The sequence below is a fragment of the Dermochelys coriacea genome, chromosome 1 (genome assembly GCF_009764565.3).
Source record: "Dermochelys coriacea isolate rDerCor1 chromosome 1, rDerCor1.pri.v4, whole genome shotgun sequence".
In the NCBI taxonomy this organism is placed as follows: Eukaryota; Metazoa; Chordata; order Testudines; family Dermochelyidae; genus Dermochelys; species Dermochelys coriacea.
The window spans coordinates 161,740,363-161,760,714 of record NC_050068.2 but is presented as its reverse complement, the minus strand read 5'-3'; the positions used below and the strand labels follow the sequence as shown (position 1 = coordinate 161,760,714).

At 38.1% G+C, this 20,352-nt stretch overlaps 1 protein-coding gene across 22 annotated transcripts in view; it reads left to right on the top strand.

Annotated features, from left to right (window-relative positions):
* Window positions 1–20,352, top strand: part of TTC3 (tetratricopeptide repeat domain 3) — a 148,014-nt gene that overhangs the window by 94,685 nt on the left and 32,977 nt on the right. For 17 of the 22 annotated variants that reach the window (XR_006278693.1, XR_006278695.1, XM_043507493.1 and 14 more), the window contains 7 exons: window positions 5,170–5,306; window positions 8,761–9,078; window positions 10,241–10,504; window positions 11,302–11,348; window positions 13,669–13,725; window positions 15,273–15,349; window positions 15,773–15,928. Coding sequence is in view for 20 of the 22 variants with exons in the window: in XM_043507493.1 (XP_043363428.1) it covers window positions 5,170–5,306; window positions 8,761–9,078; window positions 10,241–10,504; window positions 11,302–11,348; window positions 13,669–13,725; window positions 15,273–15,349; window positions 15,773–15,928 (1,056 nt within the window). In the remaining 2 variants the exon portion in view is untranslated. The remainder of the gene's footprint in view (window positions 1–5,169; window positions 5,307–8,760; window positions 9,079–10,240; window positions 10,505–11,301; window positions 11,349–13,668; window positions 13,726–15,272; window positions 15,350–15,772; window positions 15,929–20,352) is intronic. The other 5 variants (XM_038387962.2, XM_043507531.1, XM_043507466.1 and 2 more) reach the window with 4 other exon arrangements.

The following is a 20,352-nucleotide window of genomic DNA, read 5'->3' as shown; positions in this document are numbered from 1 at the left end:
CCTTTCCAATTCCTTCTCACTGCTGCATGGTCCAGGTTGGAACCATTAGTGTCTGCAGCTTCAACTTTGTCCCACAAACAATTACTCCTGGGGGAATTCTGCGCCAAAAAATTCAAAGTTCTGGTTGCAGTATTTTAAAATTCTGCATAGTTTATTTGTCTAAATAATGCAATATCATGTCAGTTTCAATTGTTTTGGTAATTTATTTAAATCACAATACAACGGATGGGGAGAATGGGTGTGGAGAGCATTGGAGGAAACCCCCAAACCCCGTTTGTCTAATAGTAGTAGCTAGCTTTGACCCTTTATTTCTAGTTATTAGTCAACAAATATATGCAGCCATATGCTCAGTATTACATCATAGGCAGCTGAAGAGCAAGTGAGGGCTGGGGAATTAAACTCACAATTTATATTGGCTACCATCTCCAGAAAAGTCAATAGAAAACAGTTCATGGAGCACATTCTGATAGGAAAATTTTTCAGTCCAAAAATTTAGACCAGTTCTAATCACTAAAGCACCACAAGCATTTATAAGGCCATATTGTCATTTACAAAAATTGATTTCTCTCACAGCACCTCCCCCGCAACGCAAACACACATACACACACTGATTTATGTCTTCGCTGGCTGCTCCAAGCTGCTGCGGAGGAGCGAGTGACTGCTCTTGCAGCTTCTCTTTGCTTCCCCTCGAAAATCATTTTTCTGCGGGGAAGCGAAGAAATCTGCAGACAATCTGAATTCTGTGCCTGCACTGTGGTACGGAATTCCCTCAGGAATAAACAATAAATAATTTCATTGTAAATTGTTAAGTTTTAATATTTTATAGTTTTAGCAAATATAACAATTCTAGTAGCTTTAGCGTTAGATTAGTCTGTGGAGGTACCCACCCCACCCTGTACCCTGTTTGGGTACTACTCCCCGAACCTAGGCTTCAAACTCTGTTCTTCCTGCCCACGATCCTTCTCTGTCAATGACAACCACCAATGCTGCCTGTACTGCCTTGGGAAAGGTCACATCACGGCAAGGTGCAGTATCTGCCAGCTGTTCTCCAGCCATACCTGAGAGGGGTGGGAACTTTGTCCCTGTAAACACATCATGAAGAAGGCCATGAGACCCCAGTCCGTCCCAAGCCATGGAACCCTCCCACCTTGTACATCAGCCTGATTCAACACGGAGAGTGCCTCCTCCTGCAAAGTTTACCTTTGGTGTGGGAGAATCCACTCTCATAGACCTCATGTCAGGGCCTACTTGGGAAGCTAGGAAGCACTCGCATAAGCATGAGACTAAGTCTTCCTCAAAATCTACTTCAGAGAAGTTGAAATTAGCTGTAAGCAAGCCTAGTAGCTCAGCCCATGAGGACTTAGGATATCTTAAGGCCCTGAGGCATGACAAGAAAGCCCACAAACATTGGGTTCCATCGGTTCTGGACTGTGTCCTGTTAGTACTATCATCCCCAGGTCCTCCCAAACCCCAGGATCCATCGGCACTGACGAAACCCAGTCACCATCCGATGCCACCCTCCTTGCTAGCTCCAATGATCTGGACAAGCTCAGGCCTCTTCAATGTGAGGGAGACTCTATCTGTTGCTGCCCCACAGGACATCTTTGCTCTCCCAGATCCAGAATCCCCTCCTCCATCAAGATTCTCCAAGGAGATAATATCTCCTGCAAGAGGACCCACTGCAGGATGGAGCTTATTACCCCTCCCATAAACTGAATATACCTCCCTTCCAATGATATCGCCCCTGGAACTGGAATCAGCCTTCTTATCCTCAGGAGACTTGGAGCTATCGGGTGAACTGCTCTTCCCTTTCCATACTTATCCTCCTCTACCAAAAAGTCCTGCATAGGCTTGGGAACAACCTTCACCTCAACTAACTCAGAGCCAATGATACCCCATGCCATGGGGGCCCATGTGACCATCTGTTGACCCCTCCTACTGGCCGCATTGGGGACCTTGAGACCAGTACCTCCTGCAGAGTTGATCTGATCTGTAGGGAGTCACCCCTTGCCTTCCCTGTAAGGGAACATTTACCTCTCGATCCAAGGGAGAAGGAAGAATTCTTTGAGTTGGTTCTTCCGGAACCATCCGCATTCCCGGACACTTCCCTACCCTGATGACTTCAGGCAGTTCCAGGACCTTCTCCACAGAGTTTCTGGCGAGCTTCAGATTCCCCTTGAGGAGATCCAGGACTCCCAGCACAAACTCTTGGACATCCTGCATGCCTCCGGACCCAACAGAATAGCTGTCTCTGTCAATAAAGCTATTCTGGAGCCAGCTAGAATAGTTTGGCACACCCCTGCCACCTGCACTCATATTCCCAAAGGAGAAGGAGTATTATGTGCTGGTTAAAGGTGCAGAATTTTAGTTTTCTCACCCAGCTCCCAATTTGTTGGTGGTCCATGCCTTCTCTGAAAAGACCAGACAGAAACATCTCAGGTCTTCTCCCATGGAGAAGAGGGAAAAATGCCTAAATTTACTGGGAAGAAAGGTCTTCTCATCATCCAGCCTGAAGGTCAGGATAGCCAGTTACCAGGCATTACTGGTTAAATACAAGTTCCTGAACTATGCTAAGTTTGCTGAGTTTATGGACAGCCTTCCACAATAGGACAGAGCTCATTTCTAAGCTATGATAGATGAAGACTGACTAATAGCCAGGGCCACCCTCCAATTGACAGTTGATGCTGCTGATATCTTCTCTTCAGCTTCTCTTCAGCTATATTTACTGCCATTGCTATGTGCAGGGAGTCATGGCTCCATGCATCATGGTTGTCTTTGGAGGTCCAGAATACCATTCAAGACCTCCCCTTTGAATAGCACCTCTTCAACCAGAAGACAGATGAATCCCTCCATAACCAGAAGGATTCTAGGGCTGCCCTCCAATCACTGGGGATATACACACCTGGTCCTAAGAGGAAGTTTCATTGTCTGTCGGCCAAATTGAGGTATATGGCTCAACACTTCTTCTATCAGAGGCCCTATGAACTACCATATAAGAGAGAGTGTTCAGAAGTCCTGCTTTCCTACCTCTTCCACAAGAGGCTTGGCATCTCAGTCTCACCCATCAGCTTGACATTGTTTTTGACAAGAGCTTGAGAGCCATGAATCACTAAGCCCACCGACTCCAGCACACCATTCAGGGTTTGTCTAGGTCTCTTTTTCAACAGCTGGAGTGCGATAACAATGGGAAAGTGGGTGCTGAATGTCATCCACTCTGGCTATGTGATAGTTTGCATCACTACTTCCCCTGCAATCCTCCTCCCCGTCCCCTTTTAGGGACCACTCTCACAAGAATTGGCTCACACAAGAGGTGGATTCCTTAATGCAGAGAGGAGCAATAGGACACATTCCTCCACAATACCAAGGGAAAGGGTTTTACTCAACCTTCTTCCTAATACCTAAAATGAAGACCCCCCGTCCCCAAGGAGGTAAGAGCTCATTCCATTATGGCATAAGCAACGACTATAGCATCTCTTGAGGACGCACATCTCCTGGACATTTTGTAAAGTGGCCACATTAGTAGTTCCATTCGCACATTTGCAAGTCATTTTGCTCTGGTGCTGAACTCTTCTGCTGATGCCTCTTTTGGGATGGCAGTACTCCACTCAACTCTACCGTGTACATCCTCACATCTTTCTCCTACTTAGGTACTGTTTGTCAATCACCTGCAGTGGAGTACAATAGGGATCATCACTCGACAAAGAAGAGAAGGTTACTTACCTTTAACTGGAGGTCCTTGAAGATGTGATTCCTATCTGTATTCCACTACCTTTCCTCCTTCCTCTTTGCTTCAGATCTTATCTGATTTATGGTAGAGAAAGAACCAGAGAGGCGATATGTCCACCCTGCGCTTTATCCTCTTAGTCAGAGGCACCAGGTGAACCAGGGCTCATGCGCCGACCAACAGACACGATTTGCAAATTCTCCGGCTCCAGGCACATGTTATGCCTGCATAACCCACAGTGGAATTCAGATAGGGACCACACATCTTGAAGACCCTCCAGTTACAGGTAAGTAACCTCCTATTATGGAAGTTGAGCACTTCTAGCAGAGAATACAGCCTAGAGCAGTCAACAACCAGTCCATAGCAGCCTCCTTCCCATTCCCTGAGATTTCCCAGACATAGTTTAGATGGGCAGCAAGCCGGTCCCTGGTATAAAGGTTGAGAAACTCTGCTTTAGAGCATGAGTTGTCAATCTGGGGGTTGTAACCATTCAGCCCTTTTCATATTGTTAAATGGGAGGAAGGAAATGGCTAGATTCAAGCTACGTGGAAGGGGCATTGCAGTACGGAAAAGCTTGAGCACCTCTACCCTACTTGACTGAAAAATTCTGTATGAATCCTAAGAAAATTCTGATTAAAAACTGAATTGTGTATACCGATTACGGTTGACTGTTCAATTTGCACAGTCTTGGCATTGCTGTAATATCTCTAAAGGAGTTTGCATTTATTTTATTTATTTATCTGTTGCTCACAACAGATTTGAGAGGTAAATACTGGTGCTTTATAGTAAGGGGATAAACTTGTTTGATTAGACAGGAACCCTGGGAAATCCAAACTGTAAATATGTATTGGACAGGTTTAGTATTGATCCTCAGCATTTTATTCCCCTTAATCTTGTTCCAAAAATAAAATTATATGAAGGAATGAGATATTCACTAAACTTGTTTCATTTAGGTGAGAGTTTAGATTACTTGGAATATGAATTCCAATAATGAGAGATACATGTGTAAAGATGTATTTCTTGTGTTACTTTTTTGGTCATAGGAACTCTGGGAATTTTTTTTAACATTTATTTATAAATAACTCAACATCTTGTACATGTTTGATATAAATATGGGCATGCATCAGAGAGTCTTTTAAAGTCAGCTCCTCCTAATACAGATTATTGTAAAATATTTAGGATATTCTCTCTACATCTACAGTCTTAAAATAAGTTGTTCAGTATGCCTGAAGGTAGATGGTCTCCATTACCTTTTAATTGAAGAATATAGCTATATTCAAATTTTACCTCTCTATAGTTTGACTAATGACTTCTACTGTGAAAACTTTATAATGTAAGATGACAAATGTTCTAATAGGTGGAGAATGGTTTGTAAACTGCCAGAGAAAAAATCGTCCATTGATAGTTGAGGCTGATTGTCCTCACTGATCAGTTCCATTTATCAGTTCTAGGAAGCTAAAAATAAAAGAAGAAAAAAAATTAAAGAGAAAGCGTGTAAGAGAAGAAGCACTGAACTCTGCAAAAGTTAGTGTGGAAGAAAATAAAAGGGAAAATAATACATCTAAGTATGATGGTCATAAAGGTACGTGGAAGTTTAAGGTATTTTGTTATAGAATACATTTGTATTCTAATATATTGCTGTACATTATCATATAAACAAATGGATATTTTGATTAGCAAAAGTAGCAGTTTTAATGTGCCCTCAGTGAATCAAATATAAGTATTATTTTCAGGAAAGGATTATAAATACTAATGTGGAGTGTCCTGTATAGCCATGTTGCTTAATTACTTGATTATTTGTATTACCATGGTGCATAGGAGCCCTAGCCAATGCACTACGGGAAGATGTTCAAATACTATAGTGATGAACTACAGTGAAGAATCTGTATAGAACAGAATAGCTGTTTACATATTTATTGTAGTGCTTACGTCCAAATGCAAATTTATTTACCAAAAATGGGTGAGATAAGATGGCTGGCAAGCTTTAATTTAGAATTTAATTTACTTTTCATAGGCTTTGCTGCTAAAATTAGACAATACAGTATTAAATAAAATACTAATACATTTCACATGAAACAGTTTACTATTTTGTATGTACTAGCTTCCTTTTGTGGAAAAAATAGTGGATAGTTGCTTTAATTTAATTCTCCTTGGAGCATTACATGTGTAGATTCTCATGTATGGGATGAACACATGCCCTTGGTGCAATCAGAGCACAGTCTTTCCGTTCCCTGTTCCCCTTTGAGACTGTTTTTTCCCTCCAGACAGCATAGAATGAAATAGGGTTAGGAGAGTGGGGGTTAAAAATAATCCGTGGAGAATGTTCCTTAGTTTCATTCTCTGCCACCTCCCTTATCTCCCTTTTGAAACTCTCTTTAGAGCTCAGATCTTCTAACTTAGCATAAATAAGTCTCTCAGTTCTTCTACCAGCTCACTTGGTCAGATTACACCTGGTCAGGGTCTTCATCCAGATTTGAAATATGAATTTGTGATGTGTTGCTGAATGTGGACATTGAGTGTTCACAAGCAGTTCAAGAAGTTCTTCTGAAGAGCTGTGAAACTTATTCTCTGAAGTGAGAGAGTTTCTTTGTGGCTCTTTAAGTTCTTTAAAAGGATTGTGTAATGTATCTCCACCTGTTTAAGAGCTGCCACCTTCTTGGAGTTGGAATCCAATGCTTGTTGAACCAACATTTGAGCCTCTGTATTATCTTTATACTATCTAACCTTTCAGCCCATGGTCTTTGTACTGTAACCTCAGATAGGGGAAATCTAAGATTTACTGGCTGGTCCTCCTTATACAGTGTTTCATAAGAGTACTTCCTTCACCAAGTTTCTGACTAGGTGGTTTCCAAGTTCCATCTGAATCAATGCATAAATCTGCAGTCATTCTTTCCTGAAACCTCATTCCATGTTGGGGAAACTAGGTTACATATCTTTGGGAGCTTAGGAGTTCAGAGTTCAGAGCTACCATTTAATTAGACCAAACCTGTTCATAAGCCCAGATGAAAGGTGCACTCTGTATTATTGTTCTTACAGGTGTGTCCGATCCAAAGGGTTTTAGAGTGTAAAGGGACTAAAGCATTTGTAAGATGAGCTTACCTTATGTAATATAATAAAGGCCTAATCATTATTTGGTGGATAATTGATTAGCAGTGTATACATAGATGTATAAGCAATATCTATGTAGCTTTTGTAGGCTTGAGTAATTGAGTATAGTTGCTATGAAGTCTGTATAATCTTTTAGAGATAAAAAAGTGAACAAAGATTCCTGGCAAAAAAATTTAACATTTGAACTTCCTATTATCGACCTTTTGGAGTGTCTAGGGAAAACAAGGAAGATCCTTGTCAAATAATAGGATTGATAGTTTTGTTCTTGCTAAAAAGGGAAGCAACGTGCTATGTAACCTATTGTGTAATTTGAAACATCATGTATGGCAATAAATAATACCAAATAGGAAAGATTTGGGGTAGCCAGTGCATAAAAGAGTGTTGATAAAAGATATGTAATATTGTGCATAAAATCATGTCATGACCTAAAGTCTGTATCTCTATGACTGTCTATACTGCAAAAAAACACCCATGGCAGGCCTGTATCAGCCAAAGGAAATGTCTACACTTCAATGTAAGCCTGGGATTAGTAGAACTTCAGTTAGCGGATCCTAGGTTTGTTAACCTAGAGCTTGAGTGTCTACGCTGCATTATTTAGGTCCAAGTCTAATCACCCTTATCCCAGACTTCCTAGCACCCTCATAAAATGTGGCCTCTCTAGCTATTTGTTCATTCATGGTGCAATGTGGGAAAACTTGACTGTCCAGAGGACAAAGAAAATCAACCTATAGGATAGTGGGGTTTTTTGGCAGACTCCGGAGCATGAGTGCACTGAGGCTGTCTACAATGCAAAACAATAGGGCTTGAAACCTGGTGTCCAAGCTTGGTTCAGGCTCTGATCCTCCACCCCTGTAGGGTCTTAGGATCCTGCTCTGAGCCCTGCATTAGCGCTCTTTGTGTGTAGACCGAAGGGGGTTAGGCTTGGGCCTGAGTTTGAGCCCTGCGCTTACATTGCACTGTAGACATACCCTATCTGAAAATGGTCAATTCACTGGCCTGCTACCTTCCACCTGATCACTGAGGTGTAGCATCTTGTATTTATGCAAATGAAACCTGGTTCTTAGCTCTAAGAACTCAGCGTAAGCAGTGGTTTTGTCTGCCTAAGCAGTGGATCTGTCTGCTTTTCTTGGATTTGTGAGGTAATCTGTGGGCCTATTGAATCAGTCCTGAAATATCCTTACATAGGGTACTCTCCAACAGGTCTAAATGATCATCACCAGCATGTCTCAGACATGTATCACAGATGTGTAAGGCTGCTATCTGGAGCTCAGTTCATACATGCACACAACCATTACGTTAGACTTGGGTAGGTCTGGTCCCAAATTTGGGAGAGAGCACTTCAGTCTTTTTTAACATTATCTTCAGATTCCTCTCCTTTGAAGGTAGTTAGTGCTAGCCAGTCTCTCAAGTGGCAGTCTGTTAGAGACAGTTCTTGAAGGAGAAGGAAAGATTACTTTCTAGTGACTGTAGTTCTCACATTTGCCACCCATCTTTTCTTCATTGTCTTTTGCAAAGACTTTCAGGCAGGGATAAGGCCAAGGTTCCATATATACTGTTAAAACATAATGTTCAGATGCATGCATCCACACTGGTCACTGCTGCTCTGGAGAGTTCCATCTAGGCACCCAGGGTGCATATGCATTCCATGTGGTGGTAGTTAAAATTTTCTTTCTAATATTAATTATGGAAGTATGGTTTGCGCCTTTTGTAAATTAGTTTCTTACGCATCTAAAATTCAATTACCAGTATGAGAAATTCTGTTAGTCTATACCAAGTACAAGTAGAACCCCTTGTAGCCAAATTTGAGTTCCAGTTCACATGATAAACATTTAAAAAATAATGTAATAAAGTTGATCTATATTTTGGGGTTGATTCTGTTTTGAAGTTGTTCTAAACTGACATAACAATCTTGCTTTATTTTGTTATAGGTTCTGTTCAGAGGTTCTTATTTGCTAGTGATAGAGTCCTGCAGCATATTTTGCAGAACATTGAACAGATAAAAACTGGTGTACATGACACTTCCAAACTTCTAAGTGAACTACTTTCTTGGTGGGTAATAAGTGAGGAGGATTACAGAGTGTGTTCTACAAGTAGCAGTACATCAAATGAAGTGATGGAGCAGCTCATAAGCCATTTAATTCAGAAGAAGAATAGAGTAAACACAAGAATTTTTGTCCATGTGCTGAGTGAGCTTGAAGAAGTGGATCCCAAATTACATGAGTGGATAAAAGATCTTAACAGTTTTGGTAGGTCATATTTCAGATAACTGTAAGATGACTTAATTTGCAGATGAAATTATAAAATTAAGCATGCTTTCCACCTTTCTTTTTCTCCATTTATTGGAAAGTAAGTCTGTAGTATGCTATCATGTTTATCTCTGGTTTCACATGGAATTTGTTCAGTTTTCAAATTAAACGATGGCTAAAAGATCCCTAGTAGCCAGCACTGCATTCTCAACCAAGGATCTTAAAGTTCTTTCTGACTTGTGGTGTAATCCTCAATCATATATTCTGCAACAGAAATTCTTCCCTCAGTTACACCTAGGCAACCCCACTTGGCTCTGCAGTGCTGTCAAAAGCAATAAAAGACCTGTCACTGAAGTGGTAAGATGTTTTCTTAATGCAAACAGGATACATCTGAGTAGTCAAATGGCATTTTAAGTCACTTTCCAGAGTAGCATTGCTCTTTTAAGTATTGCACTTCATAGAATTAAACACTGTTCTGTCTATAGATAATTAAGTTCCTAAAATGAAGGTGGTTTAAATGGCAGATACATTAATTTGAAATATTGGACTCTTTGCAACTGAGTTGTATGGGACTTTGCCAGTAGGAAAGGATCAGATGTGAAGAATCTGTCTCTTTAAAATCCAGGAAGGAGAAGACAGTCTATAAAATAGGCATAAATCTAAACATTTTCTACGAAGTAACCAACTATTTATTATCTTGGCCTTACAAATTGGAATGCTAATCTTCTGTTTAGCTGACTACAGTTTGAAGAAGTTAGCTTCTAACTTTTTTTGGTAATGTTGCCCTGCTATAGAGCTTTAATTGGTTTATTGTTTGATTAAAATGTAGGGTGTATGTTACAAGTAAAGTGCAGTAAGATATGTAATAAATGCCAAAAATGGGATAAAATCAGATTTTAATAATTGGATTCCATTACCTGCACTTTGACAGGCAATTGACACATTTATAAAATTGATAGTAGAGTAAAAAATTGATTTTTTGGAACCTGTTCTGATTGTTTGCACTTTTCAAGGCTACAGTATATATCTTCAATTTTGGCAACATTACATCTGGTTTTGGAGCAAACTGTTCTGTAGCAGATGTGAAACACTCAGCCCTAAATTGGAATAACTGAAGTCCTGAATTGAATTTATTAACTGATGTTAACTTTTTTCATTTCAGGTTTGGAAGCCACAAAGATCTTTTTCTCTCGTTATGGAGATATAGTTAAAGAGCTTGACCTTAGCTTTATAACCTTTCTATGGAATGAGAAGTATGGCAGTAAATTAGACAGTGTGTTGACCAGCTTTGAAGATAATGAAATACTTAAGTGTTTCTATGAAGCATCATTGAAGGAAACTCGATGTGTAATATGGCTATTAGAGGATAACAGAGAGAAATTTCCATCTCTGCATCAAGCTTTAGATGAATTCTTTGATAAAATGGGTAAATGTATACAGCTTATTTCCTTTATAAGTGCCCTCTTGTGCCTGCCTTTACTTTGCATCTGTGTTATTGTGGATTATCCTAGGAAAGTGGTGACACTGTAATTTAAATGATGCAATCTTGGGATAGTATTAGCCTCTCCGATAAATTGCATATTGGATCTTCTGAGTTCCATATTGAAGACTGAACAGTCTAAAGAGGCAGGAGCATGTGAAAAAGAATGCAACCAGTACAGTTCAGTTATTTAAATCAAATGAAACTAATAATTAGCATTATTTATATTGTAATGCTGTCCTGTAGTAGCTTTAAATTATGGACAGCTATTTTTAAGGGATTACTTTGATTCCTGATGATAAATGTTATTAAAATGTTTGGTTATGCATATGTAAAGATTTTACCCATGTATTTCAAAAATTGGAAATACAAAATGCAGCGTACAACAGGTTTTACTTTGATATGTTGAGAACTTAGAATTTTTATCTGCTGCAGTTATCAAGGCTGTGTGAGAATGAGAGATACCATGTTCCACTTTTAAGTCCAAATCCTACAAAGACATATGCATGGGCTTACCCTTAATTATATATATAGTTACAGTAAAACCAGTGCTTAACTCTAATCATGTGCATGTGTCTTAGCAGAAATGGAATTTTAGAGAATAACTTTTTTTATTCTGGGGGATATTTTAAAGATTAAAATTTTTTATCTCCAAAATCTCATAATTTACAGAATCTAATATTTTGTGTACTACTTTACAGCTTTCTTTTTTTTAATTAATTTAATATTTTTTCTTTCAATAGATGTTCCTTGCATTATATTAAAGAAGCAGGAAAATGAAGATATCGCTGTAAGTTTTTTAAATCATTAATTGAAAAATGAATAAATACAGGCTCAACAGTAAACTATCACAGTGGACACAAAGTATAATGAAGATGCATGCTCACTTCCTGTTTTTTTAAGGGGACTTGCAAAATAGAAAGTGAAAATTGTATACTTATAGTTTTTGTTTTGTTTTGAAGGCCTGAAAGGTTTACAAAACAATCTGCAGTTAGAAAAAGGAGAAGTATTGTGAATATCAAATCTTCCTTGGTTTTTGAAGGAGTCTTCCTTAGAAGACTGGAGAATAAGTATGGGAGCTTTCTCAGCTCTCAATTATGGAGTTGGGGGAGATTTGGAATCTTTGAATAGTCAGATTTTCTCCAAGTGTCCAGCAGGAGGTTGAATTAAATAGGTATTAACAAAACTGTGAAACAGTCAGGCTAATGTTCCTTTTCTCTTTCATTTGCTCAGGTTTTAGTCTTTTGTCACTGTGATGACATCTATAGTTCTCCATTCATAATTGATCGAAGCAAGACCCCAATATTTGTAATTTAAAAAACAAGCATAAAAAAACTTTAACAGGAATTGGGGAGACTGGGGTGGCGGGTTGGGGTGGAAGGTGAGTTTAAAGCCTTAACAAAGTGAACAAAGAACTTTTGTTTTCTTTCTTTCTTTCTTTTTCTTTTTTTAAATCTTTCAGCACCGCATTGCATTTGCTTGCATTTTGGCCAAACAACTTTTCTTCTGTTTTCTCTTTATTGGGGGTGGGGAAGAATCCAGCTATCTATGACTTTGTTTTACAAGGAAAAATGTGACTTGGCAAATGTAATTCTCCCCCCCACACACACACACTTTATTTATTTATTTATGTGTTTTGCTAGGCTTTAGAAACAGTACTTAATACTAATGCGTAGTTTTGATGTGAAAAGTATGACTGTAAAAATAACATGGTGCTGGTGGGTCAGATAAATTTACCACTTTACGGGTAAAAGACAGTTGTTGGATTTTTGTTTCTTTTTTGTTTTTGTTTTTTTTTCTTTCTAACTGCCAGCTTTGAATCCGAAATTGAACTCGGGGTCTTTTTGCATGTGTGTTATTTGTAGTAACATTGACAACAACCAGCATTAACTCTGACCACTTCATGTATTATACACTTCAAAATGGTAAGTGACAGGAAAAGAAGCCAACTTGACTATCAGATCGTAAGTTGAGCTTGCAAGACTAGTAATTGCAAAAATTATTTTTATTAAGAACCTCAGCATATTTGCTCAGGCCATTTGAGACAAACTGAGAACTACACGTTGACATTTTTACAGTCACTTTTCAGAGTACAACTATGATTTTAAAAAAATACTTAAAGCCTTCTTTGCTGTCCATCATTCTGAATCGTATCTTACTGGTTTGCTACCATACCACTTTAGTTATATCTTTCTGCCAAGTGAAATAACAGAATCTGCATTTGTCAATGGTGCTCATGTGTTTGAAGCATTCTGATTGAAAATTTGTCTTTTCTGCTTGCTAATTACTCCACCTATGCAATACAGTTGACTTTTGATACACAGAATGGGTGTTTTGACAAGGTTAATGAATGCAGTTGTCAATGGAATGTGGAACGATGTGCTATCTTCCAGTTTCAGGGAAATGTAAATGTTGTTGTATTAAAATATTTGTGTTTTTGGTGTATTATTTATATACCAAAGTAAGCTAATGACATAAGATCACTACAGTTTGCCACAAATAATTGTTGGAAATTAAACGTCAATGTTAAACATAAATTGAGAAGATATACCTTATTAGAAAAAAATTGGAGAGGAAATAATCTTTCAGTCAGTTCAGTTCACAGTCCCTGTTAACAATATGTGAAGATAATTCCTAATTCCCTCCCTCACTTATCACATAGAGGTATGTTTCATGTGAACAAGATGGTCAACAGTTGCCCTCTTTCTGATGCTTATTCTCTACATGAAGTTGTGGTGTTTGTGACATCACAGTGTACTGTTACAGAAGTTGTCACAGAACAGAATCGTTGCTTCATGTGGGGAACAAGGAGCAGAAACAGAAAAATTGTCAATTCTCTTTTTAAAACCCATGTTCCCTATAATAAAAGTGGAGAATGAGGAAAACGCAGAATTCATGTGAGTGGAACAGTCTAAATACAAGACTTGCCAAATGATTTTTCCATGTGGGTTTCCAGAACTGAAAAAACCCCCAAACCACTGCTTGTTATACTCTGTAAATTATTATTCCAAACAATAGAGTTTTAATTGAAGAACTGTGTGTATTAGTGTAAGAAACACATGGTAACTTCTCCTTAATGAGTAGCTATTGACTTTATATTTCTGTTTTAGACTAATGGTATCAAAGTTAAAAACAAAAATAGGAAGAAGAAGACAAAAGAATCAAGGGTATGTAATAATTGTATTGAATAGAAATAAGCATTTTTTACTAAAAATTGGAATTTGAAGTATTTAAAAATCTAAAACTGGGTATTTTCCAAAACAGCATGTTGAGAAATATTCTTGAAGTTAAGTTAAAGAGAAGTCCCTAGATAGAAAATATGAAGGTACGGTTAATGTTGTAAGTAGCAATTAAAGTAGTATTCAAAATTTGTAGTAACAGAAAGCAAAAGGCAATATAGTTATAGTTTCACAAACAACTATGGTTCTGACCACATCAGCATTTCCAACAATTTCCTTGCAGTGTACTGATACACACTTCAATACAGGAGTGAGGGGGAAGGGGAGGAGGAATTCAGTACCGTAGAGATAGAGAACACAATCTACTGTGATTACTTGGGTGCTGAAATAGACTTTTTGGCTCCAGTTCACACTGGAAATACAAATCAGATTTGGCACAGGAGCTTTTTATCAGTCCAGCAACTTCATGTATCATAATCAACAAGGTGAATATGACTGGGACTGGGAGGAAGATCCCGTTGTGAGAAGGTGTATCTGTAACAATATTTACATAGGGAAAGTCTTCCTCTTGTTCTTCTGATTGTGTTTATGGGACATATTAATAACTGAAAAAGCAGAAAGTAGGCCCTTAAAACCTCAGGGGGAAAAAACAAATCCATTACTAGATACCCTGTCAAATATTGGTTAATAGATAACTAAGGAATAATGTCCTGTTTCTGACTTCTGTGATGTGGAAGCTGTTACCTATCGGTCCGTAGTTCTGCTTTTCAGGGCCTGAATTTAGTGAGGATACATTGCTAAGAAGGAGCCTCAAAAAGAATTTTCTTTGTTTTCAGCTGACTTTGAAACTATAGTAAAATAAAAGTTAAAAATCTTTCACTTATTATTAGTATTAGATAGGGTTATCTAAAGTTATAGATATGTGAAGTTAATGAAAATTGTTCTTAATGACAAAGCAAAAAAAATGAAACTTAGGAGTGAATGAAAAACGTAGGTAAAATTATTTAACTTAAAAGGTAACAAATGTAAAGGAGCAGGTTAACAGAAAAAGCCCGTTGAGGCACAGAATATAAATCAATAAATATTTTGGTCCCTACCCTCTAAAAACTTCAGTGGGAATTTTCCTAATGCATGAAATTAAGTGCCTAAATATTTGTAGAATAGGGACCATAGATTACATTTGAGAGTTAATGAAAAGATAGAAAGATGTCATAGGATTTAGATGAACAAAAAGTGAAAAGTCATTTGGGGTTTAATGTCCCTTTCCTGCTCTCTACAACTAGTTCTGAAGAACAGACGATCATTTAATTCTGGAAGGATTTTTGGGCAGGCTTAATCAGAGTCCTCTAGCTTTTGTTATAATCACAGTGGTCAAATTTCATAATTCATTATAGGGCATCTGAATACATGTCAAACTAAAACAGGATTTGATATAAATAAGTCACTTACATTCCTGATGGTGGATCACTATCTTGTAGATACTTGAATTTTATATACTGTGGCAAAGTAAAAAATTGTAATTTTTTTTAATTTAGCCTATTTTAGTACTATCTGGTGGGGTTGGTGCAGCAACCCGAGAAGAAGACAATATATTTCCCGAAGAAAATACATTGTGAGTACCAGCAGCAGCTTTATTATTGTTTTTGTATAGCACCCCAGAGTGTGCTGTTTTACACTACGAGGAAAAGATACAGTCCCTGCCAGGAAGGATTTATACCGTAAACAGATATCAGACCAAAAAATGTATTAAGATGAAAGTTGAGTTGAGGGTACTTATAAGTAATTTAAGGGTAAAAAAAATCGTTACAAAGGCTTTGTAGTTAGCCTAAAAAAAAAAGAATGCTGACACCAAGAAATTCAGACTCTCAGGGTGTTGCTTAGAGGTACAAAGTGACTCTTAACATTACTATTAAAAATTTTAAAATTAGTTTAATCAAATGATCTTGGGTCCTGTGCATTAGTCAATTGGATGAGTCCAGTAAACCAAGGTCTGTTTTTTGTTTTGTTTAAATCATAAGATTTCTCTTCCCAACAGAAGTTTTATGAATCCTGGTGAGCCTTTCATAATTCCAGAATATCTTCGTGATCAAGTGGAAGAATTTGAAGCTCTGTATGACAATGTTTCAGACAGTAACAATTATCAGAGACTTTTGGATAATAACCCAGACCCAACATGTGAAAGTTTATATGAGTAGGTGTAAAATTCTCTGTTCAGTCATTTCAAATATTTGTCCTTTTTTTTTTTAAAGAAAAAAATAATTGGGTGAATTTTCCAGCTTATATGAAGATAAATTCTGCATCATCCATTTGAGATTTAATCTACAGTATTTTCTGAAGGAAGAAATGCTGAACCGGTAGACATGAATAAAACATCCTAAAATCTAAATTTAGAGTGTAATTGATAATAGCTAATACCTCAGACTTTTGAAGAATACAAATAAATGCTGATTTATGCTGAAAGGGAACAAGAAATTCCATCAGAGGAAAGGTGGAGGTTGTTCCTGGGAGATTGACAGCCTTTGAGGCAGAATTGAACTGTTTTGCTGATAATAGCATCTGTTCTAACATCCTCTTCCTCTAATATGCTTCAACTTTGAGTTAAAAGGTCTCTATGTAAAAATTGTGGTGGTATTGGGTTTGATGTGGACATCAGTCTGCTGGGAACTGAACAGAGATGACCAGTTTTATTTCACAGAGGCCATGGGATAGCTGGCAGTTGGTAATACTTGATTTCATAGATTCATAGACACTAAGGTCAAAAGGGACCATTCTGATCATCTAGTCCGACCTCCTGCACAGCGCAGCCACAGAATCTCACCCACCCACTCCTACGAAAAACCTCACCTATGTCTGAGCTATTGAAGTCCTCAAATCGTGGTTTAAAGACTTCAAGGAGCAGAGAAGCCTTCCTCAAGTGGCCCCATGCTACAGAGGAAGGCGAAAAACCTCCAGGGCCTCTCCAATCTGCCCTGGAGGAAAATTCCTTCTGGACCCCAAATATGGCCATCAGCTAAACCCTGAGCATATGGGCAAGATTCACCAGCCAGATACTACAGAAAATTCTTTCCTGGGTAACTGGGATCCCATCCATCTAATATCCCATCTCAGGGGATTAGTCCTATTTACCCTGAATATTTAAAGATCAGTTACTTACCAAAATCACATTATCCCATCATACCATCTCCTCCATAAACTTATCAAGTAGAATCTTAAAACCAGATCGATCTTTTGCCCCCACTGCTTCCCTTGGAAGGCTATTCCAAAACTTCACTCCTCTGATGGTTAGAAACCTTCGTCTAATTTCAAGTCTAAACTTCCTGGTGGCCAGTTTATACCCATTTGTTCTTGTGTCCACATTGGTGCTGAGCTGAAGTAATTCCTCTCCCTCTCCTGTATTTATCCCTCTAATATATTTATAGAGAGCAATCATATCTCCCCTCAACCTTCTTTTAGTTAGGCTAAACAAGCCAAGCTCCTTAAGTCTCCTTTCATAAGACAAGTTTTCCATTCCTCGGATCATCCTAGTAGCCCTTCTCTGTACCTGCTCCAGTTTGAATTCATCCTTTTTAAACATGGGAGACCAGAACTGCACACAGTATTCTAGGTGAGGTCTCACCAGTGCCTTGTATAATGGTACTAAAACCTCCTTATCTCTACTGGAAATGCCTCTCCTGATGCATCCCAAAACCACATTAGCTTTTTTCACAGCCATATCACATTGGCAGCTCATAGTCATCCTATGATCAACCAATACTCCAAGGTCCTTCTCCTCTTCCGTTACTTCTAATTGATGCGTCCCCAACTTATAACTAAAATTCTTGTTATTAATCCCTAAATGCATAACCTTACACTTCTCACTATTAAATTTCATCCTATTACTATTACTCCAATTTACAAGGTCATCCAGATCCTCCTGTATAATATCCCGATCCTTCTCCGAATTGGCAATATCTCCCAGCTTTGTATCATCTGCAAACTTTATTAGCACACTCCCACTTTTTGTGCAAGGTCAGTAATAAAAAGATTAAATAAGATTGGTCCCAAAACCGATCCCTGAGGAACTCCACTGGTAATCTCCCTCCAACCTGACAGTTCGCCTTTCAGTAGGACCCGTTGCAGTCTCCCCTTTAACCAATTCCTTATCCACCTTTTGATGTTCATATTGATCCCCATCTTCTCCAATTTAACTAATAATTCCCCATGTGGCATGGTATCAAATGCCTTACTGAAATCTAGGTAAATTAGATCCACTGCATTTCCTATATCTAAAAAATCTGTTACTTTTTCAAAAAAGGAGATTAGGTTGGTTTGGCATGATCTACCTTTTGTAAAACCATGTTGTATTTTGTCCCATTTACCATTGACTTCAATGTCCTTAACTACTTTCTCCTTCAAAATTTTTTCCAGGACCTTGCATACTACAGATGTCAAACTAACTGGCCTGTAGTTACCCGGATCACTTTTTTTTCCTTTCTTAAAAATAGGAACTATATTAGCAATTCTCCAATCATTCGGTACTACTCCTGAGTTTACAGATTCATTAAAAATTCTTGCTAATGGGCTTGCAATTTCAGGTGCCAATTCCTTTAATATTCTTGGATGAAGATTATCTGGGCCCCCCGATTTAGTCCCATTAAGCTGTTTGAGTTTCGCTTCTACCTCAGATATGGTAATATCTACCTCCATATCCTCATTCCCATTTGTCATACTACCATTATCCCTAAGATCCTCTTTAGCCTTATTAAAGACTGAGGCAAAGTATTTGTTTAGATATTGGGCCATGCCTAGATTATCTTCAACCTCCACTCCATCCTCAATGTTTAGCGGCCACACTTCTTCTTTCTTAGTTTTCTTCTTATTTATATGGCTATAGAACCTTTTACTGTTGGTTTTAATTCCTTTTGCAAGGTCCAACTCTACTCGACTTTTAGCCTGACTCACTTTATCCCTACATGTTCTGACCTCAATAAGGTAGCTTTCCTTGCTGATCCCTCCCATCTTCCACTCCCTGTATGCTTTCTGCTTTTTCTTAATCACCTCTCTAAGATGCTTGCTCATCTAGCTTGGTCTACAATTCCTTCCTATGAATTTTTTCCCCTTTCTTGGGATACAGGCTTCTGATAGGTTCTGCAGCTTTGATTTAAAGTAATCCCAGGCCTCCTCTACCTTTAGATCCATAAGTTCTTCAGTCCAATCCCTAACTAATTTCCTTAATTTTTGAAAGTCAGCCCTTTTGAAATCAAAAACTCTAGTTGCAGATTTATTTTTGTTAATTCTTCCGTTCAGTTTGAACTGAATTAGCTCATGATCACTTGAGCCAAGATTATCCCCTACAACCATTTCTTCTATGGGGTCCTCGCTACTCACCAAAATTAAATCTAAAATGGCATCCCCTCTAGTCGGTTCAGCAACTACTTGATGAAGGAATCCATCAGCTATCGCATCTAGGAAAATCTGAGCCCTATTATTATTACTAGCACTGGTCCTCCAGTCTATATCTGGGAAGTTAAAGTCTCCCATGATCACGCAGTTTCCATTAGTATTTACTTTATTAAAAACATTAAAAAGGGCTCTATCCATATCCAAATTAGATCTCGGAGGTCTATAGCACACCCCAAGCACTATCGTAGGAGAGTCATTACTAGTTATCTTCCCCAATGTAATTTTTGCCCAGATGGACTCTGTCTTATCCATTGCATCGCTTCTTATTTCTTTACATTCTACCTCATCATTGATATACAATGCTACTCCACCACCTTTACCTTTGTTTCTGTCTTTCCTAAACAGCACATACCCTTCAATACTTGTAGTCCAGTCATGACTACTATTCCACCATGTTTCTGTGAACCCTTGGTTAAGACTGAACAAGTGACTTAGACATGGAAGATTTTGATACTATTACTAATTTCCTGAGATGTCTGTCTCTGTTGTTGGCACACGAACTTAAATTTAAATCTAATTTGCTTTACTATAAAAATGGCAGCTGTGTTATCAAGGAATAATTCACAGGGATCGGAATGGACACACTCTTTCCTTATTTAGTATTTCCAGCAGAAATTAAAACTACAGTAAGATTAGTTGACTATGTCTCACACTGATGTTGTCAACTTGAAATCTAGCCAATTTGCAAAAAATATATTTTCAGCTAGTTTTGTTATTGCACCCTCCCCCTTGAGTTGTCCTGACAAATTTTGTGGTTTGTTAGTAACATTTCCATAAATTCTAAATGTTGTTTTATCTTTTCTATTGCTGTGTTAAAGATCTCCATGGACAGGTGAAACAATAAAATGACTGTCTACAAATTGCTGTTAAATGCTCAGAGGAAACCAAACCCCTAAAAAAGAACATTTTTCAGTAATTTTTTGGGAGGGTAACCTTAAAAGTTAAGTAAAAGCAGTAGGTTCTTTAAAACAACACAAAACACCCACAACAGAGCAGTGGTGATGGTAGAGAGATGGTTTGTGTTTAGGGTGTCTAGGGAGGGTAACTCAGAATGACCAGTTTTAAAGATGGGTGTCTTTGTCTTAATAGCTCATTGCCACAATCAAATTATAAAAAAATTTAGAGTTAGAACCTCTAATTCAATGATAACATCAAATTGTAAGTCTAATTTAT